At 39.0% G+C, this 26,895-nt stretch overlaps 1 protein-coding gene across 2 annotated transcripts in view; it reads left to right on the top strand.

The window, feature by feature from the left end:
• The window catches only part of LOC124612795 (alpha-L-iduronidase), a 244,535-nt gene that overhangs the window by 22,607 nt on the left and 195,033 nt on the right, over nt 1-26,895 (top strand). For both annotated transcript variants that reach the window (XM_047141198.1, XM_047141197.1), the window contains exons 2-3: nt 10,662-10,740; nt 10,822-10,930. In XM_047141198.1, coding sequence (XP_046997154.1) covers nt 10,707-10,740; nt 10,822-10,930 — 143 coding nt within the window. In that variant the 5' untranslated portion in view covers nt 10,662-10,706. The remainder of the gene's footprint in view (nt 1-10,661; nt 10,741-10,821; nt 10,931-26,895) is intronic.

The raw sequence follows: 26,895 nt of genomic DNA, 5'->3' as shown, positions 1-26,895 counted from the left end.
TCCGGTTGCAGTCTTGATCATGACACTGAAGTGTCCGGCCATGGGAAGAATTGATGAGGTGCTGTGGCCTGCTTGCTCTGGCAGGTGGCGCAAGCTGCAAGCATCTGTGTGATGGCAACACTGAGACCACACCAGTACACATGCTGGCAAGCCAACCTCCTGGTAAGGACCACCCTCCAGTCTCCCTTGTGGAGCAGGGCCAGCAGTCGTTGCTGTAGTGACATCTGAATAGCTGCTCTTGTCTGGTGACTCTTGCTCTGTAGGAGTTGCATGCCTTGGATGGTTGAAAGCTTGTGTCTTCTGCACCAGTATGCCTGGGTTTCTGGGTTTTTGATGTGTCTTCAATTGGAGGTTCACCCTTGCTGGGCAAATCAAAGGAGTTCCCAGATGATGAGTTGTTTGTGAAGTGTGTGGTCACCAGCATCACATCCAATGGGAGGTTGTTGGCTAAGTGTGAATATCCTTCTGCCTCCTAGTTAAATTCTGAGTCCTGACGTACTGACAATCGGGACAGAAGATCGGCATTAATATGTTGTGTGGTGGAATGAAATTGGATGCCATAATTATAAGCAGGTAAAAATAGTTCCCATTGCTGTAGGCAGTGAGCTGTCTTGGTGGGGGTGGATGCCGAAGCCTTGAAAAAGAGCAACAATGGTTATGAAGAGGTCCTGTAGTACAAATTTCCAGTAATAGCTCAATTTTCATAGTATGAACTTAAGTTGGTCTTTATCTTTTGGTGTGGGCAATTTTTGGACCACCTCCACATATTGAGGTGTGGGATGAATGCCTGTAGCACTGAGGACATGCCCCAAGTATTTGACCTGTTCTGTATAGAAGCTACACTTTTCCAGTTTGCTATATCTGGCACTTCACAAGTGAGATTTTAGATATCTCTTTGGAAAATGGCTGGGCTGCTAGCCACTCTGAATGGTAGATAGTTGTGCTGATGAAGTCTGTAAGTACTGATTGCCAGCTTCTTCTTGTACTCTACATCCAGGTGGAGCTGAAGGTATGCATTTTTGAGGTCAATTTTAGGAAAAATTTGCGCACCCGCTATACAGGTCAAGATGTCCACCACCTTTGGAATTGGGTATGAGTCCACCACGGGCTGAGAGTTTATTGTGTGTTTGAAATCACCACCTGTACATAAGGCACAGTTTTTTTTTTCTGTGACTATAGAAGTGACTCACTGACTGTTTGAGCTAGGGGTAAGCATTCCTTTATGCTGCAGTCATTTCAATTCAAGTTTCAGCTTGTCTTGTAAGGCAAAAGGTACATTATGTGCTTCAAAAAATTTGAGGTGGCAGATGAGAGTTGGAGTATATGTACTTCAAACTCTCTGACACGTGATCCTGGTTGATAAAAAGCTGAATTGAATTTTGCAAACAATTTGTGATGGAACTTGGAAACACTGACAGAGTGGATTGTGGGTGTAGAGTCATGTGTCTCTAGTCCCAATGCATTGAAGAGATAGGTTTACTGCTCCTGGAGTGTCCACTGCAAGGATATGAACTCTGCTAGTCTGGGCAGCGTACTATACCTTTGCGGTGAATTGCTGCAAAAAACACAAAATTCCATTGCTATTAGTCCTCATCTAAGAGTCCATGGGCTGGAAGGTTGTGGTGCCCACCCGCTGTTAGGATTGCCAGTTAGAGGAACCTGTGGCAGAGGAACCTGTGTCGATTTGCAATCCAAGTGGCCATCATCAGTGTAGATTGTCAGAGAGATTCTGTTTGTGGTGGTTGGGAACACAGATTTGATATATGGTATGTTCGGATAAGGTTTTGGTCACTGTTTCTCCTTTGAGTGAATTGCCCCTGTTGTGGTCCACTGACAATTTGCACAGTGATTGACATAGTTTTGCCCAGTGACCTGACTTTCCACATGTTGTACATTTTGCCCTGCGATAATGACATTGATGACTGGGGTGTGATATAAAACACTGGCTACACAGTGGCAATTATCTGGGTCGGCATTTTAGTGCCTGGTCTTTTTGTGCCGTCTGTCATTGCATTCTGACTGGTGTTCAGAGTCTACGGGTTGTCCTGGTTGCAGAAACTTGTAACAGGTCTTGCCTAGTTGCTTCTGAATGCAATGATTGTTCAAAAGCCCTAATGATGACAAACGTGCTTCTGACGTAGGATCTTTCAGTTTCAACAAGTCCGTTCAGAGTTCATCATCCAGAGGATCCACTAATATCATGTCCCTGACAAATGAAGCTGCATATGACTGTTTGGAGACCTGATTACTGTGCACAAATCTACAGTCCCTGGATAGCCATTGCAACCATGCAATCCATTCTCTGTATGATTGTGTGCTGAGCTTATGACAACTGAAGAACTTACATCTATCTGCAGCTGCATGAACTTGACAATCAAAATATTTAAGGAAATTGGATTTGACCCTATCATATGGGAGGGCATGGGGCTCTGTCTCAGGATAAAGTTGTTGTACAAGACAATGATATATCTCTGGTCCTACATAACCCAACAAAAAAGCACCAGGAAGTGCTGCTGCATCCTTGAGATGTAGTCAGCCCATTGTTTAACCTTGCAGTCAAATGCCTGGAATGACAGGGCTGCTGTACAGAATGCCTTGACCATGGTGTCAATTCTGGAGAGATGGTTGGATACCTCTATCATTGAGGTTGAAACTGCAGCTACTGCCTGCCATAGTTGCAGAGCTGGTAGCATATGCTGGAGCATCAGAAAAACTTGTGCACTAAAATCTGTTGTTTCAGACATTCTAAAAAACAAAGAGAAACTATACAGTGTCTGAGAGCACATGCAACTCACTAAATGTTGCTGTTGGTACACACATGAAGCTTTTAATAATCCTTGTCACCACTGAAAAACATGCCGTGGTTGGCAAAATATATGGCACAGATTCTTCAAAAAGTTTGTTGACAAAAATAAGAAAACTGTTTGACACTCTGATGAGTAATAATACAATATTCACAAGCTGAAAGTCGCTGGCTGGAGACTCTAGTTTAGAAAACAAGGTCATTACACAAATGAAAATTCTAAGTCTCACTGACACCATCTTCAAGCAAAGCTCAACTAAGAGTTTAAGCTCTTCTGTCCTGGGATGGTGTTAAAATGCAACAAACAATTTAAGTTTTTCCATCTATGCACGGAGTTAAAATCCCCTGGGAACAGTCTACAGTCAGTGTACTACAAGAATAATGTAAGTAAAGTTGTTCAACATCCACAACCACAAAGATAGGTCTGTCAACAATGGCGAAGTGATCCAGGTGTTGTCTGTTGTGGCAGCTGGTCGGCAGCTGAGACAGCAAAGTCCACATGGAACTGGATGTTTGAACTGGAGTCCTGGCTGGCTTGGAGTGAACTGCTGATGGATGGCCACGCACCGGCCTAAATACCATCCTGTGGCAGGATATCTTAGGATCTATTTTTGGTCATATGGAGCATGGAAGCAAGTAGATTTTCGCAACCTGCAACTTCTGGCAGAGCTGGTAGAGTCACTTAGTGGAATGCAACGAAATCTGCTTTTCAGTGAGTAGTGGATGCTTGGGAACTAGGCAACTTTCAATGCTGGGAGGTATGATGTTTTGTCAACCTTGCAGGCATAACATCACAAAATGTCAGTCTCTTTTATAGATGAGTTACACTTCCCTAGATTTTACACACTAAACCAAAGTCAACCATTTGCCTTCCCCCTGGCCTGTTTGATATTCCTTAGGAACATTACCCCTAGATGTCACATCAATGTGATGGTGTCAAGCAGCACACCACTAATGCTGTATTCAATCATTACAGGATGGATTTTCCTCCTCATTTAGAGCAAGCTACAATTTATGACATCAAATACAAATTCTGTCCAAGTCACTCTGTATTCTCTAAAGTCACTCAAGGATGTCACTCACTTTCCCATACATTACAGCATCTTGGCATCGCAAATGGTTGCAGATTGCTGCTTGCGCTATCTGTTAGATCATGCATGTATATAGAGAACAAGGAAGATCCCATCACAGTTTCCTGGGGCACTTCTGACAATAACCTTGTCTCTGAAGAACACTTATCATCCTCGACAACATATAGGGTTCTATTCCCTAAAAAAGTTATCTAGTCAAATATCTATTCCATAAGTTTGGATCTTTGTAAACAATCTGCAGTGCAGCACTGTCTCAATTACTTTCTGGAAATCTAGGAATACGGAATGTGCCTATTGTGCTTCATCCATGGTTTGTAGGGTATTGGGCAAGACAAAGTCAAGTTGAGTTTTACATGAGAGACACTATCTAAAGCCATGCTGATTTGTGGACATAAGCTGTTCTGTCTCAAGGAAATTTATTCTATTTGAACGTGGAATATGTCCAAGAATTTTGCAGCAGACCAATGTTAAGGCTATCGATCTATAAGTTTGTGGATCTTTTCTTTTATTCTTCTTATATACTGTGGTCACCTTCACTTTTTCTGGTTGCTTGGGACTTTGCACTGAGTGAGAAATTTGTAATAAATGCAAATTAAGTAAGGGGCCAATGCTGAAGAATACTCTTTATAAAACTAAACTTTGGCTCCATCTGGAACTGGCAACTTATTTGTTTACAGCTCCACCCCCTCCCCAAACACTCCCCCATATTGTTGTGTATGACATGCAACTTCTCTTGCCTGCACAAAGGCTGGTTCCTCAGTGCCACTTTTATCTAGCTGCCTTGCTGTCTTTTCCCCATAGCTTTCACCTTTTTTTCCCCTCAACACCACCCTTCCTCCTTGTTCCTCTCATCTACTCCATAACTCTGTCAGACTGCAGTGCTGGGATAATGTGACCAGGGTAAGGCAATGATGCAATGATTCTCTCTCTCTCTCTCTCTCTCTCTCTCTCTCTCTCTCTGTGTGTGTGTGTGTGTGTGTGTGTGTGTGTGTGTGTGTGTGTGTGTGTGTGTCTTCTTGATCCCCATTGAGTAGGAGGTCACAAAAGGCCGATGATGTTTATGGTATTCTATGCCCCACGTACTGTCTACCATGCAACCACAATATTGGCTGCTAATGGCAACAGGGTGAGCACAACTTGACGTTACATAGCATAGTTGAACTGCTTTTGACCCTGAGAAACTCACAACAGTGCTAGAGTGCCAGTAGTGTTGTACAAAGCAGAACAATGGCAATGATTAACAAAGCAAACATTGAATTATACCTACAAGGAAAGTTGCTGAAATAGACATTTGGTCAAAAAGAAACCAAGGAATTTTGCAGGGTGAGAAAAAAGTAGCAGATGAAATATTAGTGTTTCTACAAGATGAATCAGTGGAATGTTTTGTGTCATATACAATCTACTGTACAGATAAAGTACATGAGGAGCACAATGACAACGATATGAGCTTAACAAGTGAAAGTGATACTGAAGTAGGTTTTGAGTCACTTAGTTGATCATCCTTGCCAGACAGGAGCCACATATCCTGTCTTCAATCTAACATAGCAAAGGACAATCATTCTCCAAGGAATGGATACTAAACATAATTACATACATAGAAAATAATCACAGTAAAAATACAATTATGAACAGATTTTGAATACGTCTGCAGCAATATAACCATGTAGTAAATAAAAGAAAATTATGGATATTCAAAGGAGTACAAGGCACACTTGTTATGTTATGTTCATCGTATTTTGCATGATATAGATTAGAGTGACTTCAAGGGAAGTGGTGGATGATTGCATAACTTCAAACAGTGCTACAGGACTGAAAGACTTAAAATAACAAAATTTGAAATGAAGCTCAATTTGATGATGCACAGCAAACTGTGGAATTGGCCTGAAAATTTGTGGATGAGATGAACAAACTTATCCCATTGTTCTGTAAGGAAGTTGTTATCAACTCTGACCAGTTGGGATTTGAAGAGGAACTCTGGAAATTAGAGGTACCAAGATAGTTGTATCAAGATCAATTAACATCAATGCCTTAATGCTTTCATATACAATTATGCCGTCTGTTAATCTGGATGTTAAATTGGCTGAAAAGTTACCTATTGTGCTGCAAGAAGTTGGAGGTGCTCTACTCCCAATGACTCTTTCCTGTGTGAATGATCTTGTAACAGCATTAGGGAATATTTACATGACAGCAAGCAAGGGTGGGAAAATGGCTGTCAGGGAACTACAACCATGAGCACTGCTTTTGGCCAATAGCTGGTCAAAATAACTTGCTTTTGCTTGATACCTGATCTGTGCATAAAAACCATACTCCTTTAGAGCAAACTATGCCTCCTGAAAAATGTACGACATTCCAGTTCATACTGCCAGGAACCAATGGACAAGTTCAGCCTCTGGATGTTTGTTTTCTTCATACCTATGAAACATATTATCACAATATTTGCAGCTATGCCTTAAAGGATAGCCAGTTTTACAATAAGCTCCATGAAAGACTGTTTTGCTTTCAGTTGCATGCCATCACATTCAGTCAGTTCTCATCACCTCATTGCACCAATATGGTTGATTCTATATGCATTCTTTAAGAGTGAATCCTAGCTGCAAATCCTGCATGGTCTGTAACTCTCAAGGAATTAGCCTTTGATCTTGATGGTTCAAATCTTTGTGATCACTGTGGTATGCCATTATTCATTCAGTGTTCATAGTGCAAGTTAATAGTTTGTTTTGAACATTTCTTGAATGTTGATGATATCCATTTTGTAAAGTATAATACATACATTCCATAGCAGGTTGATCACTGCATCTCCCGGACTCCCATTTTGTCACTCTTGTTATGCTCTTGGTGAGTCATTAGCAGCTAATATTTTTCCTGTCATAATTATTATTAACACAAAACTTTCAAATGAGCCTTACTAAAGACTGTACTTGTGACCTCACACTCAAGGGGTTCCTTGCATGAGGATGGGCATAACCCAAAAGCAACAATTTCAATCATGAAACTTCCTGCTAGATTAAAACTGTGTGCCAAGTGGATACTTGAACTCAAACCCTTCCCTGTCATAGGCAGTTCTCTTATTATCTGAGCTATCCGAGCATGACTCTTTACCAATCTCCATGGCTTAGTTGTGCCTCTACCTCTCTCCTACTTGCAAAATTTCTGTCTACTCTCTTGCATATTTTTCTGGACTAGCAAGGTTTAAAGTTGCAAAATAACACACACACTCCTTTTCAGAGTGAAACATTAAATCTGGTAACAACCACCTATGCTGTTACTATCCATTTCGCCATAATATCCTTTCTACATCTACATTTACATTCATATTCTGCAAACCCCTTATGATGTGTGGCAGAGGATACCCTGTACCACTACTAGTCATTTCCTTTTCTGTCCCATTTGCAAATAAAGTGAGGGAAAAACAATTGTCTATAAGCTTCTGTATGAGCCCTAATTTCTTGTATCTTATCTTCATCCCATTTGAGTTCCCAAATCATCTCTGTAATACTTCTGTGTTGTTCGAAACTATGGGTGTGGTCACAGAGGCCCCAATATCGCTGGATTCTGCCGACGACCGAAATCAGCCAGAGGCGGCCGATCTTCTAATCAGTATACCACTATGTGTGCGGACACACTATAGCCTATCTAATCTCCTGGACATACAGACTTCAGGTGGCAATTGGTGAAATTGACTGACTTACTCACACAAAATATGGAGCATGAGAAACATAAGTTTAGTCCATGAAAGAGTGAGTTTGCGGCGTCTGAGGATGCAAATATCATAGTCAGGATATAGATTGGAATTTATGAACTGGAATCACAGGTTTATTCAAAACCTCAAATAGGTAAAATCTGTATTGGAAATTTTAGGCATACCTAGATTATAACCTCAAAAATTAATTTGTTCAAGTGAAAAGAGTGGCATATCTTACATGCTTATAGCTACTATACTGGACCTTTTTTGTGGACTTAACCTAACTTCCTTGAACCTGCCAAAGACTGAGTAGTAGATCAGGCTCACTATGACCATGCTGTCAGCCAGTGTTATCAGGTGACCTCTGGCGACGGTGTCTGATGATCGTTGTCAGTGCCACTGTGCACACCGTGTAATGGTAACAAATCTATCAACCTGCCTTCAAATTTCTTTGATATCATCCTTTAATCCATTCTGGTGTACACCCCAAAAACTCAAGCAGTACTCAAGAATAGGTTGCATTAGTGTCCTATATGCGGTCTTCTTTACAAATGAACTACAATTTCACAAAGTTCTCCCAAAAAATGGAAGCAAGGGGTGCAGCAGAACTTCAGTGAACTATGGAAAGTAGGAGAGAGGTGCAGAGGTGCTGGCAGAAGGAAAGCTGTGTGAGCAGGTCAATATTTGTGCTTGGATCTCTCTCTCAGCAAGAGCATTTTCAACAAAAGGCAAGGTGCTCGGTCCAAGTCCCAGTCAAGTAAACAGTTTCAATGTGACAGGAAATTTCCAAACACCACACTCTCTGTTGTCTACTGCAGAATGGAAGATTCATGCTGTAAATTTCAGTATTGATTATGTTCCCATCGACCACTCAGCATCTCAAGTATACCATGAGTGCTTACTTTTTTTTTCCTTCCATTTTTTCATTCATTCATCTGTCCATCCCCATCTCATACTCCATAGATACCATCGTGAAGGGGAGCCTTTAGGAATATGCAATGAGCAAATTATACATTAACAGGCAGAGGCAATGACAGTTGGCTGCTTCTGTAAAGTGTACTAACAACAGATGATGGCTTGTGCTAATCTAGTCACATTGTTATTTATAGGAATTACTTATATATGTGTATTAGGGAAAACAGTTCCTTTGGAAAAAGCCACTGCTCTTTCTCCTAATTGCTCAGCAGATGTTTTTGTTTAATATTTCAAACAAAGTAGTTATGTTGCTTTACAGAGGACTGTCAGCTATCTGTACACTGAAAAGCTCAAGGTACATGTAATAAAAATGTTAGAGTTATCTGGAATTCACGTCCCTGAGTCAAAATATTGAGATAAATTGCAGGATGATTGACTAATAAAGTATTCTTTTTGAGACTTTGGGTATTCTCAATTACCTGTCTAACATCTGCCATTAACCTGTTGTAGGCTTGTATGACAGAGGATAAAACTCCATTCTGAATCCTAGCTAGTAATATATATTCTGCATGCAAATTATTTTTACTTCTAGTATTGTGATTATGAATTACAGAGTTCAACCAAACTTTACTTTGTTACTAACTAAAAGAATATCAGTTGGGGATATATGCATTCATACATAAGTGTTATTATTTGGTGATGTATTCCAGATGGTACACTTCCTGTTTTGTAGATTTTGGTCACTAAATCAAATAACATGTAATTTCAACTAATTGTAATAATTTCACAGCTATCTCACTGACTCCTGAATTGACAGAATTTTTAAGTTCAAGCCTTAAGAGTGCCATCAAATTATAATCACATGCTTTTTTCCTCATTATATAGCTTATATTTTTTCACCTCACTACAAACATACTTTCCCCTAACAGACTTTTGACATTGTACTGAAATTTAATCAACCTATCCTTTTTTACATGTAAGTGAAGGCACACATGAACATTTTGTATATTATCATTTTAAGTACTGCAGAATTATAGTTAACCTTTCTGTGTGCTGAATGCACTTTTCTAAAAGCAATAACTTATTCAATGTTTTTACCTGTTGCACTCATTCTTTTGATTTCTCCCGTTTTTGCACTTTCTAAGCATCCATAAAGCTTAATTTGTGTTGTATCATTCCATTTCAACCTTTCAGCAATAATCTGGTATATTTCATCATGTTTCCAGGAAGTTTTTTCCTTTGCCTTGATGACTTAATTGACATAAATATCTTTTTCTCATATTGTTGATATTCTAACCTGAAGTTTTCATTGTTTGATTTAGCCTGCAGTTATTGTGAAATGTCCTGCTATTCATTGTTAATAGATACTACAGCATCATCATTCAGAAACAGCTGTTGTTGTCTAATTTCTTTTGGCTTAAGAAACTAGAAGAACTCATAGGAGGCCAGCTCATATGAATAAAATGACTGAGGCAGCACTGAAACATATTCTATTAATTAAAATGTCAGCAAATTTCATTGTAGTGTGGGACAGTATATTTTCACTTTTCTGAATGTAATGACTTTTCCTTTGAATTGAGGTGATTTGAAGTCCAGAAACAAATGAATTGAGCAAGAAATGCATCACCTATCATTAAGGTGACCAAATGAATGTTGGCCTTGGTGTGAACTGGCTCCAGTGAATCTGATTTATTATTAGTAAAGCTGATAAATTTAGAATTAATATAAGGCATATAATTTTAGGCTGCTTAATAAAACTTTGTTCTGTTTTTCTTGTTTTTCTTTCTGGATTTTTCATTACACGCTCATTTTTCTTTGTGGCTGTCAGCCAGATGCCAGTCTCTGCTGCTATTATTAGATAATCTGCTTTCCTTTCTCCTTATAGGACTTGCAGTTGTCATTTGCGTTACATGCATTTGGAGTCTTTTTTTGCGCTGTTAATTATTCCTCTTCAGATATTACAAGTCTAGCAACTCTGAAAAGCTAGTACTCCAGCTCATTTATAACATTTTATTATATTGTTTATAGAGTTTCAATTAAAAACATGTGATATGTTGGGGAATTATTATTAAATGTGGAAATTTTGTCGTAAATAATATCAAGTGTTTATAGCTACATTTTATGATATAAGTTATATTTTCTCCATACTTACCTGTGCCTTTCTAAACAGGTTAGAGCACAACTGAATGTCCTATAGAACAACCCACTACTTACCATGATGACTTTTTATAAGACGACAATATTTCTCTGTGAGTATCATGATAGATGATCATTTCCTTCTGCAGTGTGGAAGTACAGTGAATACTCAAATGTGTATCTCTTTTCTTAAGGTGTTATAATTGTTCCTGCAAGAAGAAGTTGTGAACTGGAAGCATACATTGATTTGATGTCTCCTCCAGTAGGTCCTCTAAACCATTTTTGGGACAGCACTGGTTTCAGGTTTGTATAAGATTATTAGAATGATATCTTTCCTGTCCAGTTTGTAACAGTTTATCTAATGCATATAAATAATGAAAAAGTTTATTTTAAAATATTCGTAGGGAGTATGGAGTCTCAAGTAAATTTGTGAGCATGGTGAGAACAAGCACTGCAGAAACAAGAGCAAAGGTGAAATACCAGGGAGAGATATCCTAGTAGTTTGATATTTATGCAGGTCTGTGTCAAGGTGATGCTATCTTACTAATATTATTTAACATTGTGTTCAAGAAAGGCATCTGATAAAAGGACAGTAATGATCATCATCATTTTCCAACTCCAATTTCCCGGAGTGCTCGCCATCTCCTTCTGTCTTCATATATTTTCTGTACCAGGACAGCTTCCCATGTGTGTCCTTTCTCCTCCACATCTGATCTTACAGTCTCTACCCAGCATTTTCTTGGTCTTCTCCATGGTCTTCTTCGTGCAAGGTTCAGGTTGAAATACCTTTTGCCAAGTGTTCGACTGTTCATCTCATTATTTGCCCATACTACTGAAGCTTGCATTTCTTTATGACACTGGTAACAGGAACCTCAACACCAGCTACCTTTCTATTCACCTCATTCCTGATTTTGTCGATTCTAGTTGTTTGGTTCATAGTTGTCATAAATCTCATTTCTGTTGCCTGAATTATGCTGAGGTCTTTGTTTAGTAGGGTACATGTTTCTAAACCATATGTTAGGATTGGTATGAAATAGGTGTGATACACAGTCACTTTTGTTTCTCTTGGCATTTTATCATCCCAGAGAAGATTTCTGATTTGTCTGTAAAAATTGGATGCTTTCTGTGTCGTTCTGTGTGTAATATCTGCTTAATGGTGTTATCTTTTGAGATCATGCTTCCTAGGTACTTGAAATGTGAAACAGATTCCACTTTGACTCCTTCTAGAAATACACAGGGTGATTATAATTAAAGTTAAACTTTCAAAACACTGTGTAGACATAACACCACTGGTCAGTGTGACTTCAAATTGCAATGGAATATTATCGGAGAAGGGGAAAACATATGGCAGAAGGAAAAGAAATAGCATGAAAATTGATCAGTAGATGTCACTGTATGTGTCAGAATACATAAATGAAAACAAGGTAGATATTGAAATAGATGACAGAGGAATAGAAAAACAATTAAAATCACTCAAAAGAGGAAAGGCCGCTGGTCCAAATTGGGGAATAAATAGTAGTCCGTAGGAGCCAAGTCTGGAGAAAAGGGGGATGTGAAACGAGTTGGAATCCTATTTCTATTAATTTTGCGACCACAACTGCTGAGGTGTGTACTGGTACATTGCCGTGATGGAAAAGGACTTTTTTGCAGTCCAATTGCCGGCGTTTTTCTTGCAGCTCAGTTTTCAGACAGCCCAATAACGATGAATACTATTCCCCTGTAATAGTTTTACCCTTTTCCACATAGTTGATGGGGATTATCCCTTGCGAATCCCAAAAGACAGTCGCCATAACCTTTCCGGCTGAAGGAATGGTCTTTGCCTTTTTTGGTGCAGATTCTCTCTTGGTAATCCATTGTTTAGATTATTGTTTGGTTGCAGGAGTATAGTAATGTATCCATGTTTCATCCACAGTGACAAAACGATGCTTAAAGTCCTGCAGATTATTCCTGAACAGCTTCAAACTGTCCTTGCAACACTTCACACGACTCCGTTGTTGGTCAACATGAGCAATCGTGGAACCCATCTTGCGGATAGCTTTCTCATGACCTAATGTTTATGCAAAATGTTTATGTCTAAAATTGTCATATATTCCCACAGAGACAATCTTATAATTTTTTTATTATATAATTCAACCTGGTGTCATGTGAGAGGTAACTTTACTGGTCTCGACTTATTACCAAGTCTTTGACTCCTTCTACAAATACACAGGGTGATTATAATTAAACTTTCAAAACACTGTGTAGAAATAACGCCACTGGTCAGTCTGACTTCAAATTGCAATGGAATATTATCAGAGAAGGGGGAAAACATATGCAGAAGGAAAAGAAATAGCATGACAATTGATCAATAGATGCCACTGTATGTGTCAGAATACATAAATGAAAACAAGGCAGATATCGAAATAGATGACAGAGGGATAGAAAAACAATTAAAATCACTTAAAAGAGGAAAGGCCGCTGGTCCTGATGGGATACCAGTTCAATTTTACATAGAGTATGTGAAGGAAATTGCCCCCTGCTTGCAGTGGTGTACTGTAGGTCTCTAGAAGAGTGTAGTGTTCCAAAAGATTGGAAAAGGCACAGGTCATCCCTGTTTTCAAGAGGGGACATCCAACAGATGTGCAGAACTATAGCCCTATACCTCCAACGTTGATCAGTTGTAGAATTATGGAACATGTATTATGTTCGAGTATAATGACTTTTCTGGAGGCTAGAAATCTACTCTGTAGGAATCAGCATGGGTTTTGAAAATGATGATCATGTGAAACCCAGCTCACCCTATTTGTCCATGAGACTCAGAGGGCCATAGACATTAGTTCCCAGGTAGATGCCGTGTTTCTTGACTTCCACAAGGCATTTGATACAGTTTCCCACAGTCATTTAATGAGCAAAGTAAGAGAATATGGACTGTCAGACCAATTGTGTGACTGGATTGAAGAGTTCCGAAATAACAGAACGCAGCATGTCATTCTCAATGGAGAGAAGTCTTCCGAAGTAAGAGTGATTTCAGGTGTGTCGCAGGGGAGTTTAATAGGACCATTTCTATTCACAATATATATAAATGACCTTGTGGATAACATCGGAAGTTCACTGAGGCTTTTTGCGGATGATGCTGTAGTATATTGAGAGGTTGTAACAATGAAAAATTGTACTGAAATGCAGGAGAATCTGCAATGAATTGACACATGGTGCAGGGAATGGCAATTGAATCTCAATGTAGAAAAGTGTAATGTGCTGTAAATACATAGAAAGAAAGATCCTTTATCATGTAGCTACAATATAGCAGGTCAGCAGCTGGAAGCAGTTAATTCCATAAATTATCTGGGAGTAGGCATTAGGAGTGATTTAAAATGGAATGACCATATAAAATTAATCGTCAGTAAAGCAGATGCCAGACTGAGATTCATTGGAAGAATCCTAAGGAAATGCAGTCCGAAAACAAAGGAAGTAGCTTACAGTACACTTGTTCTCCCACTGCTTGAATACTAGATAACTCCAGTGGAAAACTCTACAAGAGAGGCACTCAGTAGCTCAGTACAGGCTTTTGTTAAAGTTTCGAAAACATACCTTCACCGAGGAGTCAAGCAGTATATTGCTCCCTCCTATGTATATCTCACAAAGAGACCATGAGGATAAAATCAGAGAGATTAGAGCCCACACAGAGGCATACCGACAATCTTCCTTTCCACGAACAATACGAGACTGGAATAGAAGGGAGAACCGGTAGAGGTACTCAAGGTACCCTCTGCCACACACCGTCAGGTGGCTTGCGGAGTATGGATGTAGATATAGATGTAGATGTCCTGCACACGACTGACCAAAGTTGGTATAAACATGCCGGGTGCACAGCTTTTCCTCCTTTCGTGCCTGCGACTTTCACCATGGCTGTCTCAATGCAGTATCGCGCTCTGCTTGTAAAGCTGATGAAAAACTGCTTTTGAATGTAAAATCTTGGGAAAGATTTTAGGTTCATTGTAAGAGGCAGAGAGCTGGAGAGAAAGGAAGAGCAAGGAACTGTATGAAATGATGCGGCAACCAACCATTGTGCAGAAAATTAAAACTAGAAGACCTTGGTGGCTAGGATATGTAGCTCACATAGCTAAACACCATAGAGCCAAAGTAGTGCTAGTGGGAAGACTTATAGAAAAACTTGCACTTGGTAGACTCAGGGAGCTGTGGATGGACGAAGCCATGAAAGACCTATGGCAGCTGGGAGTTAAACAGGGTACTGAAACAGCTCAAGAGCACAGTCACTGAAGGCAGATTGTGAGGCCAACACATGATCCAGAAATGCTGGATAAATAGGTAAGTACATATTGACAATGAATAGTCCCGCATGAAATACAAATAATGGAAGGAACAAAGGCAACCATTCACTTTATACTTGAGGCTCAACTATTTTTTGGATGCTTACCTTTACTCCTTCAATTATGTATGACATTTCATTGAAGTTTGTGAGAAATCTCTCTCAAGTAGAATACCTCAGAAGGATGCAAACTTCGAGTATGCTTGGAACAGTGTTCCAGCAAATTATGACTGCAACAGAAATAAGGCTGTCAGCAGAGTGGTAGTTTCTCTTGTGGGACTGAGACAGGGAGGTCAGACCTACTCCAAGTTTATGTTGTGAAGAGCCATGCAATAATGTGGAAATTTGAAAGCAAGTGTCAGTCTGTCTTAGTGCAGTCAGATGATGCAATACCAACAAATGAGTGACTTCAAGTGGAGAAAAATGATTGGCCTCTGGAAATTGGTTTTATGATTCACTGACATTTTGTATTGTGTTACTTCCAATTTTGACTTGCTTTGCACTTTGGTTTGTAATGCAGCCCTTATATGTCTGCCTGTACTTGAATGTGGATTTGGTTACCTTTTTCTCAGGAATTCTACCCATTGTTGTGACAGGTTAGCTTTACTAAGATGATCTCTAAACAAGATCATCTGCTGTCTTCTTCTGAGGAAATGTTTCCAGTACAGCTAACAGTCCAGGTACATTATAGCATCCCAGGTGCTGGTATAATTTGGCTATTTCCATATCCAAATCTGTAATTTATGCTGTGACATCCTTGCTGTGCCTTTGTGAATGATCTAGTCCTAAAAATAAATAGCATGTTGTGCACATGGGGTAGAGGCTTGTGGACATTGATAGCAGGGAGACGTTGGCATGGAGTATGTTGCAGTCTGAGTTCTCACTTGCACATTCAAAACTGGTGATGCTGGGTGAAATCCAGAGACAGGGATTATGAGGCTGCTTCATTGAAGTCAAACACATTGCATTGTGCACCATGCTGTGCAGCTAGATGGTATGATTGGCTTTTGACCACAGTTCAGAAATGGCCACTCAGGGTGTATTTGCAGTACCACACCTCTGCTTATTATCAAAAGTATGATCATATGGGGTATCAAGTGAAATTTGTTACTGGATTGATGTTGTTTTGGTAGAGAGGAGGCAGCATGTTATCATGGATGAAGAGTCATTTGTCAGATGTAGAAGTAACTTTAGGTGTGCCCAAGAGACCCTTGCTGTTCATGTTGTATATTAATGACCTTGCAGACAATATTAATAGTAACCTCAGACTTTTTTATCTGTAATGAAAGACTGTCTGGAAGAAGCTGCATAAATATTCAGTCAGAACTTGATGTAAAATTGTGCACTTCACAAAAACCTGTGTGTGATACTTTGAAGGGATATGAAATAGAATGCTCATACAGTCACGGGTAAAGCAGGTGTTAGACTTTGGTTTACTGGTAGGATACTGGGGAAGTGCAATCAGTCTACAAAGGAGATTGCTTACAAACCAGTTGTGTGACTGGCTCTAGAATACTGCTCAATTGTGTGGAACCCAAAGTAAATAGGATTAACAGGTGATATTGAATGTATACAGAGATTGGCAGCATGAATGACCACAGGTTAGTTAAATCCATGGGAGTCTCTCAGAGATACTGAAGGAACTGAACTGGAATACTCTTGAAGATAGATGTAAACTATACCAAGAAAGTCTATTAACAAAGTTTCAAAACCAGGCTTTAAATGATAGCTCAAGTAATATGTCACAACCCCTTACATATTGCTCACATAGGTATCATGAGGATAATATTAGACAGTTACTGGACACACAGAATCATTCAAACAATCGCTCTTCCCACACTCCATTTGTGATTGGAATGGGAGGAAACCTAGTAACTTGTACAATGGGATGTTCCCTGTGCCATGTACTTCATGGTGGTTTTGCAGAGTATAGATGTAGATGTATTGTTTGATGTATAAGTAATGACAGTGATTAGGCTGGAGGAAATTATAGGTGAATGTACAGGACAGGTCTTGCACCTAGATCTTTGATAGGAATATGACCGATGTGGTTTGAATGTGGAGTTCGAGATTGTACATGGGCAAGTCAAGGATACTACTTTGATGCACTCATGGTGGAATGCTACTTTGAGATGGATGTGATGAATTATAGTGAGGGTATTTCTTGACTCTAGTCTTTATGGCAGAGAACACGATTTAAGTATTTCATTCTTGGGTGGTATTTAATACGAACTGGGGAACTATTTTTTGTAGGTGTTCAGGAAATGTAAATTATTCAAGTGTGTAGGATATAGAAGATGATCTTTATGGGCATAGGCAAAACAGCAGTTTGTTCTGCTGGTGTATTGGCATTTCTTTCAGTATACTGCTTGAGGAATTTCTTAATACTGCAGTTGCAGCATCTGCAGGTGACATGCTTGTATGGAAGGGATTCTTTGAAATGCAATTGATGAAGCCTGTCCAAATGGAGGGAATGCTGGTGATCAGTAGGTTTGATGTGGACAGAGATTTTTTTGGAACCATTAGTGCAGTTCCTCACTGATGCTATGACTACTTAATGTTATCTATTCCCTCCACCCCCCACCCCCATGCATATTTTTCAAACTAATGACTGTTGGTATTATAAACAGTAAATAGTAAATATAATGCATTTGTATCTGTCTGGTTTTTAGTACTGTAGATGCAGTCTCTGGTGAAGTAATTGTTGAGTTTAAACAATGGAAACTTGATATATCAGTAATGTAGGAAGACAGATTGCTACTTACGATAAAGAAGACATGTTAAGCTGCAGACAGGCCCAATTAAAAGACACTAATGTAAAGCTTTTGGCCACAGCCTTCATCAGTAAAATAGACACACACACACACACACACACACACACACACACACACACACACACACACACACACACACACCATTCATACACAGAAGCAAGCACACCTCATGCACACATGACCACCAATTCCAGCATTTTGGACCAGAGATGCCTGAGGGGCCAAGATACTGGAGTTAGCGCCATGCAGTGTGCTTGATTGTGAGTATGAATGGTGTGTGTCTCTCTTTTACTGATGAAGACTGTGGCTGAAAGCTTTATATAAGTGTCTTTTAATTGTTCCTGTCTGTAACTTAACATGCCTTCTTTACAGAAAGTAGCAGTCTGTCTTTTCCTACATTGTTAATTATTATTGAGTTCAGTTGCCAACTGATTGTGAATGTATCATCAAGCGTGGTACAGCAGTTGTGTGAAAACATAATTACTTTCAACACATCATTTTCATCTGTTTCTTGTTACATAACGCTCCAGATCATCTTTGCATTTATTGTTGTGGTGTTTAATCTGTTATGCCAAGTACATTTTTTCCCTTATTTGCTGTGGTGAAAAATATTACCTAAAGTGCTGCAGGAATATGGTTATGAAGAGTTAAATTTTTTATCTGTGTCATATGGTTTCTAAGTATATTTCCATTGTTCCTATCTCTAAACAATGTGTACGAGTCACCGGTTATGATTTAATGTTCATTTTTTGTGATCTGAACCTAGTCAATCTGTATGTTTCACTGCTAACATTGGAATGTAAAGTTCAGATAAACCATGTAGTACTGCTTTTTCATCAAAAATAGTCTAAAAGCAAGCTGCCAGCGATTGCTGAACTATGATCTTCAGTCTTTGTTTTGAACTTCACTGTAGAAAGTAACCTGAATCAGAAAATTTACATGAAAGTCTCTACAAATAATCTCCAGTTAAGTGTCTCTAAATATTTCATTAAACTCACAGTATTCCCATTTGGTTGCTTGTTTGGTCCTTGTGTGGGGATGATACATCAATTTGTGTTAGTGATACTGCATTCAACTGTGACCGTTAAAATAGTGCTGCACTCCTGTACAGTTCTAGAACCATTGATGTGCAAAGCAGCTATTTACCTGTTCTGCTTAAATCAGTAGACTGGTTTTCTCGTTAACAAGTTATTTTTTTAACAGACGAAGTCACGAAATGTACAATACCTCTTGTGATAATCTCATGAGAGAACTCTATCCTGAGACTTCAGACAAAAGACTCTTTCAAATATACATCAAAGTTCAATGTTCTCTTCAACAGTATTGTTTGTTCAGATTCAAGAAATCTTCTATCTAGTCCTTGGAGCTGTGGTTGGCATGAGGTCTTTCTGCACTTACTTTGACATTGCAACATCAGCTGCTATGTCCCAATGCTGCCTTTAGCCCCACGGATACTTCAAACAGAATGTGCATGAAACCAAACGGAGACAAATATCTGTAATACAAAAGTTAAACATGAGTTCCTAGAACATCATCATATAAGATTAATCAATACCAGAAATATTGCTATAACTTTACACATTTACTCATTAATATACATCATCAAGGGAGCAGAAACTTTAGTGTGATAAATTCGCACATGCTTCATGTTTTTGAGTCTTAAAACTTCTGCGCTTTTGCACCCTTTCACTAGCCCTACAGTTATGACAAAGCATTCAAAGAGTTCTTCAGTGAAATATTTATTAACCTGAGGTTTCTCTTATTTTTGGGTTTATAGCTATTCCACCTTTTTTTCTGTTTGCTCCACACTATTATGATATTACTGACACTATCTTGTATTCATGTAGATGTTGTAGTACATCTTCACTTTGAGTGATTCCAAATTAACCTGTGATGACTATGATGCTTCCTTTAATATCCATTGACCCTTTCGTTATTATTTATTTGTGTTAGAAGTTTTTTATTTATATTTGTAGGGTCTCATATGTTTTAATGGAACATACTAAACGAATATTCCTTTTGATCCATGGTTTTATCCAAAGATATTGTTTTTCTTTGCTAATAGCTCTTTCAGCTTAAATTATTTGTTTTATGAATCTTTAACTTCCAAAAAAATTGACCATCAAAAAGAAATCCCTGATATGGGATTGGTAATGCTTTGATCAAACTGGAGCCTGCCATTATCTGTATAGATGATCTCTTACTAGGACCAATAAGATGTAGACCATGCCATATGTGATGTGAGCAAGTGAGAGGTGATTCAGTAGTCACACTGATGTGTGAGCATTTTTATCTCCTGATTGGTTCTCCAAACTGTCATGTAATATTCTCAGTAGTGTGTTTGCTGTCATCCTCGTATGTATTATTGAGGTTGCAGTTCAAACTGTTGTCTATGACCCCAACTGTTTTTGAATGATCTGCTGTGCCAAGTTTTTTCCCCAATGACCCAAAATGACAGGTGACATAACTGAACTTTACTTCTGGTTCGAAAACTCTAGTTACCGCCCAATCTTCACCCAAAGAATTCTTGCCAGTTCTGAGATTCTCCTTCCATGATTAAATCTTAGAAGTTATGCTGTCTTCATCTTGTTAACTCTTTACTTTCTAGCCTTAATTTCAATCTATTTCTCTCTACAGCAACTGTTTCTGAAGTTTCAGGATTGTTTGTGTGCTTTTGTCTACAGCCTTACAAGCACTTGAAGCTGTTGGGAATTTCTAGGTTGAATCAGACTGACTTGCAGTTCTTCCTCTATGTTTTCACTGATTTTGGGAGGCCTGACTGTAATCCACTCATCTGACCTCCCCTCTCCTACTTCCCTCTCCCAAAAAGGTGCTTTTCATGTTACTGCTGTTAAGTAAAGCTATTTGTTGTGCTAATTATTCCAGTGCAACTGTCAAAACAGTTTGTTTCACATCAATTCAAACTGCAAAAAAACTGCCAGTAATAAGTTCAAAAAACAGGTCCTAACCTTGCGTGCTAACCTAAGTGAACATAAACAAATTATCCAAAATAACAACAGTGAATCCATGAAAGTTTGTGGAACAAAATGATCCAAGCGAGCACTAGAAGAAGCTAGGTGAATCAGAAACACAAGTAGGGATGGATCCTACTGTATGGATACAGTCACAGTCATGGAATAGTGCAAAAGTCACGAGTATCCAGGACGATTTTACAGCTGTGGCTCTCATTCAACCTGGAGCACCTCTTTATGCTGTGATGAATGCGTGTGCGCAAGATAGTGAATCTTTTTCATTAAATGATTGTGTTGTAATCATGTTGTTGTTGTTGTGGTCTTCAGTCCTGAGACTGGTTTGATGCAGCTCTCCATGCTACTCTATCCTGTGCAAGCTTTTTCATCTCCCAGTACCTACTGCAACCTACATCCTTCTGAATCTGTTTAGTGTATTCATCTCTTGGTCTCCCTCTACGATTTTTACCCTCCACGCTGCCCTCCAATACTAAAATCATGGGAGGTACAAATGACGTAGCAAAAATCAAGCAAATGTCACTATCAGGCACATGAAAGTGATTAACAATTGCAAGTAATTATCACTAATATTCCACAGAGACAGGATCTAATGGAACAACCTATAGTGAGCTTGGAAGTGCACAAGACCAATGATAGGCATTAAACAGTATGTAATAAATTTCACAATGTGTCCTGGTAAATGTCAGCAATCTAGAATGAGACATACTCATGACTCATAGTTTGCACATGAATAAAAGAGGCAAAAAGATTGTCAGCAAATTAATTGTCAAGGAAATTAGATGAAATTCTCCACAAAGCAGCGTAAATAAGTGCATTGCCATGGAATTACACAACCCATCAAATCAGAATCTGCCACTAAAACAGTCACAGCAGGCAAGCCTGAGAAACTTGTAAAGCCTACTGGCCAATTCGGTAGCCCCTAAATCAACCTGTATAATCCAGCAGGAGAAACTCAGACTTAATGTCATACACCAGAATTTTGGACAATGATTGGCTGTGGAAGATTTTGTGGAGAGATGAAGCCCACTTCCATCTGACAGGATATTTCAGTATACAGAACTGTCAAATATGGGCAACGGAAAATTCACACACAAATAAACCAGAACCACTTCATCCTGGAAAGGTCACTGTGTGGTGTGGATTTATGGCGTCATTTATCACAAGGCCAAGAGGCAGGTGCTTCCAGTCCTGTTACCCGTACTGTCACTGGTAAGCGCTATGAGTGTCTTTTGTGCAACCACGTCATTCCAGCTCTCCAACAGCATGGATGCGTGGCTGGGATCATTTTTATGCAAAAATGACGCACCTCCACACAATGAAAATCCAGTTAAGCAGCTGCTGAAGTGCCATTTTGGAAATGCTAGAATCTCAGCCTGACCGTCCCGATCACCTGATCTTAATCCATGTGACTTGTGACTATCTGAAAGATGTTGTGTTCAGGGTTCCAATGGCAAACTTAGCTCCATTGAAGGCATGCATTACGCAACACATTCTGAAGGTGACCATGGAAACACTTCGATCAGTTGTGGAACATGCTGTTTCTCGATTTCAACCAGTTGCATAAAATGGTAGACAGTATATTGAACATGTTTTTGCGAGTCACATAGAAATTAATAATACAATTTGATTTTGATTGATGTTTTTTATGCAGTTTTTGGCCTCAGGACTATTAAAAACTGATGTGAGTGATGCTTTTTATGTGGTTTTTGGCCGCAGGACAATTAAAAATTGATTTTTCCCGTCTGGTGTGGAATGGCATTGCCTTGGTGGATGGGCTTAGGTTACTAACCGTATCACACCTGTACACCCACGCACGCTGAGTAGCACAGTTTGTTTAATGTCAAATGTACACCTTAGGCATTTTTGTATGATTCATTTGTCATTTGTAGTCAACCACTATAAAATTATGATGCTAGAGCGCCATCTAATGCAACATTTTGTAACTATCTATTTTTCGTCTGCCATTCGTTTTCCCCATTTCCCAATAATATTCTGTTGCAATTTGATGCCATTCTGACTAGTGGGTTTATTTCTACAGCTGTTTGAAAGTTTAACTTTAATTATAATCATGCTGTATATACAGTACATTTTCTGGGTTAAATGGCTTTGTAAATACTATAATGAAAATGAGGTAAATATAGACTTATTAACCAATGGCGCCAACTCCAAAAACCTAGACCTCTTACTCAATGAATTCACTCTGACCCCACTTATCCTTGAGCCAACTAGAGAAATTTGGCAACGGGAAAAAAGTTATGGATAACATGATAATGAACATGATCCATCTTTCCTACAGTACATCTGTTGTAAAACCAGCCATCTCTGATCACCATGGAGTAGAGCTTCAATTGGAGGCAAATGAGATGCTCTCTATCACTAAAAAGAAACTACACTACTGGCCATTAAAATTGATACACCAAGAAGAAATGCAGATGATAAACGGGTATTCACTGGACAAATGTGTTATACTAGAACTGACATGTGATTACATTTTCACGCAATTTGGATGCATAGGTCCTGAGAAATTAGTTCCCAGAACAATCACCTCTGGCCATAATAACGGCCTTGATATGCCTGGGCATTGAGTCAAACAGAGCTTGGGTGGAGTGTACAGGTACAGCTGCCCATGCAGTTTCAACACGATACCACAGTTCATCAAGAGTAGTGACTGGCATATTGTGACGAGCCAGTTGTTCGACCACCATTGTCCAGACGATTTCAATTGGTGAGAGATCTGGAGAATGTTCTGGCCAGGGCAGCAGTCGAACATTTTCTTTATCCAGAAAGGCCTGCAACATGCAGTTGTGCATTATCCTGCTGAAATGTAGGGTTTCGCAGGGATCGAATGAAGGGGAGAGCCACGGGTCGTAACACATCTGAAATGTAACGTCCATTGTTCAAAGTGCCGTCAATGTGAACAAGAGGTGACCGAGATGTGTGACCAATGACACCCCATACCATCACGCCGGGTGACACGCCAGTATGGCGACGACGAATACACTCTTCCAATGTGCGTTCACCGCGATGTCGCCAAACATGGATGCGACCGTCATGATGGTGTAAACAGAACGTGGATTCATCCGAAAAAATGACGTTTTGCCACTCATGCACCCAGGTTCGTCTTTGAGTACACCATAGCAGGCACTCCTGTCTGTGATGCGGCGTCAAGGGTAACTGCAGCCATGGTGTCCGAGCTGATAGTCCAAGCTGCTGCAAATGTCGTCGAACTGTTTGTGCAGATGGTTGTTGTCTTGCAAACATCCCCATCTGTTGACTCAGGGATCGAGACGTGGTTGCACGATCTGTTACAGCCATGCAGATAAGATGCCTGTCATCTCAACTGCTAGTGATACGAGGCCATTGGGATCCAGCACAGCATTCCGTATTGCCCTCCTGAACCCACCGATTCCATATTCTGCTAACAGTCATTGGATCTCGACCAACGCGAGCAGCAATGTCGTGATATGATAAACCGCAATCGCGATAGGCTACAATCCGACCTTTATCAAAGTCGGAAAGTGATGGTACACATTTCTCCTCTTTACACGAGGCATCACAACAACATTTCATGAGGCAACGCCGGTCAACTGCTGTTTGTGTATGAGAAATCAGTTTGAAACTTTCCTCATGTCAGCACATTGTAGGCGTCACCACCGGGGCCAACCTTGTGTGAGTGCTCTGAAAAGCTAATCATTTGCATATCACAGTATCTTCTTCCTGTCGGTTAAATTCCACGTCTGTAGGACGTCATCTTCATGTTGTAGCAATTTTAATGGCCAGTGGTGTATATGCAAGCAAAAGAATTATGTATAATGATAACATCAATAAACTGTACTGCATGTTAGTACTCATACCAAAGTTTGGGAATGACAGCTTTTCCTATGATAGATTTGTGCTGAATTATGCTGCTGTTCTGATGCCACATGCCCAGTTGTAGCCACAAAAGTCATTGCAACTACAAAAATGCGTGATTTTCTTCACCAGACGCAATTCGCTTTATTGAGGTAAAACATCATCAGTGGTCTGTAATTAAGTTATTTACATTTTGATTTGCTTTTAGATTGAAAAACAGTTCTTTAAGAATAAATTGATTTGTACTTATGGTGATTTTCGGTTGATGTATTGCTTGCATCGGGAAATGCCGCCTGCTAGCACATCGTTATTTTTTTTGCATTAGACACTGATAACTTTGGTCTAAGTTTTAGATGTTCTGTAGCACTATGCATTTCTTATGGTTTTCACAACACACTTTTATGCACATCACTATATTCTGTTTGTTTTTGTACTTTAGTTATGTGTTATGGTTTGTATTTTTAGTGTTGCCAACAAAACCTTTCTACTACTTTGTCTTTGACATATAACATTTTTAAAAAATTAAATTATTGTATGTGTGTAATTCTATTTAATTATGTTTCTTTGTATTTATACTCTGTGTAGGAGTAGAGAAGAACTATTGGAAACTAGGCTCTATATAGAATAATTGATGAAATTACATGAAAAGAAAATAGCCTTTTCCATTCTTCACCCCCTCCCTCTCTCCCGCAAACCCCCCCACTAACAGTTTCATTTCACTTCTCGCTCCTCACCTTCTCCTCTAACTCACACTACATCACACTGCTATATACTTATGCCCACTCATCGTGATTTCCTCCTCCCCTACAAAAAATTGCTATTCCTTATTGTATTATTTATATAATATTATTTTATTATTATTTTATTAGTATCCACACAGAAATGTCTGCATTCCTCATTTGACTCAAAGCACCAGGGTTTCCTCAATATACATGTAGTTCATGAACAAATTGTTAGTAGTAATCTTTTTCAGGCGATCATATTTTTTTGAGGTGGGTGTGGGCATGTGTGGGGAAAATAGGATCTTGAGAAATAAGTTAAATAGTAATTAATTATTCTAACAGCTTTTGGCTATTATTATTTGACAGAAAGTCAACGTTAAAAATTCCATATACAATAATATTGATGTTATTCATATTCATATTTAAGAATTATTATTAACTGTTCACTAAATTTTTAGGATGTTTCATATTCATAATTGTGAAGAGCTATGTTTTTATTCTACTTTAGCTACACACAGGAGTGTGGCTTAAGAGTGTTGTAAATTAAATTGCCACACTTTTAAAAGTAATATAATCCTGTTACAAAGAGAAATTATTTATTGCTTTCTAAAGGCATCCATTCAATACCTCTTATTTGTTAAGGCAAAGTAAAACAGTAGATGTTTAATTTAGTTTCACCATTTCTTGAAAAGGAGTCAGAAATACTTCTTTTTACATTTATTTTGTGCAGACTCAGCTGGCTAACATTACCAGTTGACATCTGACAGCTTTTCATGAATCAGTTATACTGTCAATTGGCTGCTTTCTATTTCTTCTATCCCAAAAAAAGTTTGCTTTCAATATTCAAAAACACAGAGGTTGGACCGAAGTTGTCCTGTTTGTATGCAAAGATTTTATGGTCTAACAGTGGAAGTAACATTTTTTGTGCTGAGTTTTAAAGACAGGCTGTACATGTGTGATTGGAACACCATAGCAATAATCTAAGCTTCATATTGACATCTTCTTCATACAATTTCATTCAGAAATGATAGAAATTCTGGACAATTGAACATATGTTTCACCTGCAATATTTAAAAGATCTTAGACCTACAATTTTGAAACTGTGCTTGTAGTTTAAGATATTCACAGTGCAATACTATTATTATATGGTCTAGATAAAAACAAAGTTTTGCTCAAGGAGCCAACATATTGTGCTTAAAGATAACTAGTTACTTGATAGACCATAACTAGAGAATCCTTTGACAACTCTGACATATCCTTATCATGCCTACTGCCAAGCATCAGAAACTTTATGATCTTGTTAACCATATTAATGTTTTTTTGTATTGCTGGCAAATCTTGTTAGATTGCATTACCTCTATGTCTACATCTACATCCATACTCTGCAAGCCACCTGACGTTGTGTGGCAGAGGGTACCTTGAGTACCTCTATTGGTTCTCCCTTCTGTTCCAGTCTTGTATTGTTCGTGGACAGAAATATTGTCAGTATGCCTCTGTGTGGGCTCTAATCTCTCTGATTTTATCCTCATGGTCTCTTCGTGAGATATGCATAGGAGGGAGCAATATACTGCTTGACTCCTCAGTGAAGGTATGTTCTCAAAACTTCAACAAAAGCGCGTACATC

Source organism: Schistocerca americana, chromosome 4, assembly GCF_021461395.2.
Source record: "Schistocerca americana isolate TAMUIC-IGC-003095 chromosome 4, iqSchAmer2.1, whole genome shotgun sequence".
NCBI lineage: Eukaryota > Metazoa > Arthropoda > Insecta > Orthoptera > Acrididae > Schistocerca > Schistocerca americana.
The sequence above is the reverse complement of the archived record's forward strand: the minus strand, read 5'-3'. Positions and strand labels throughout refer to the sequence as shown.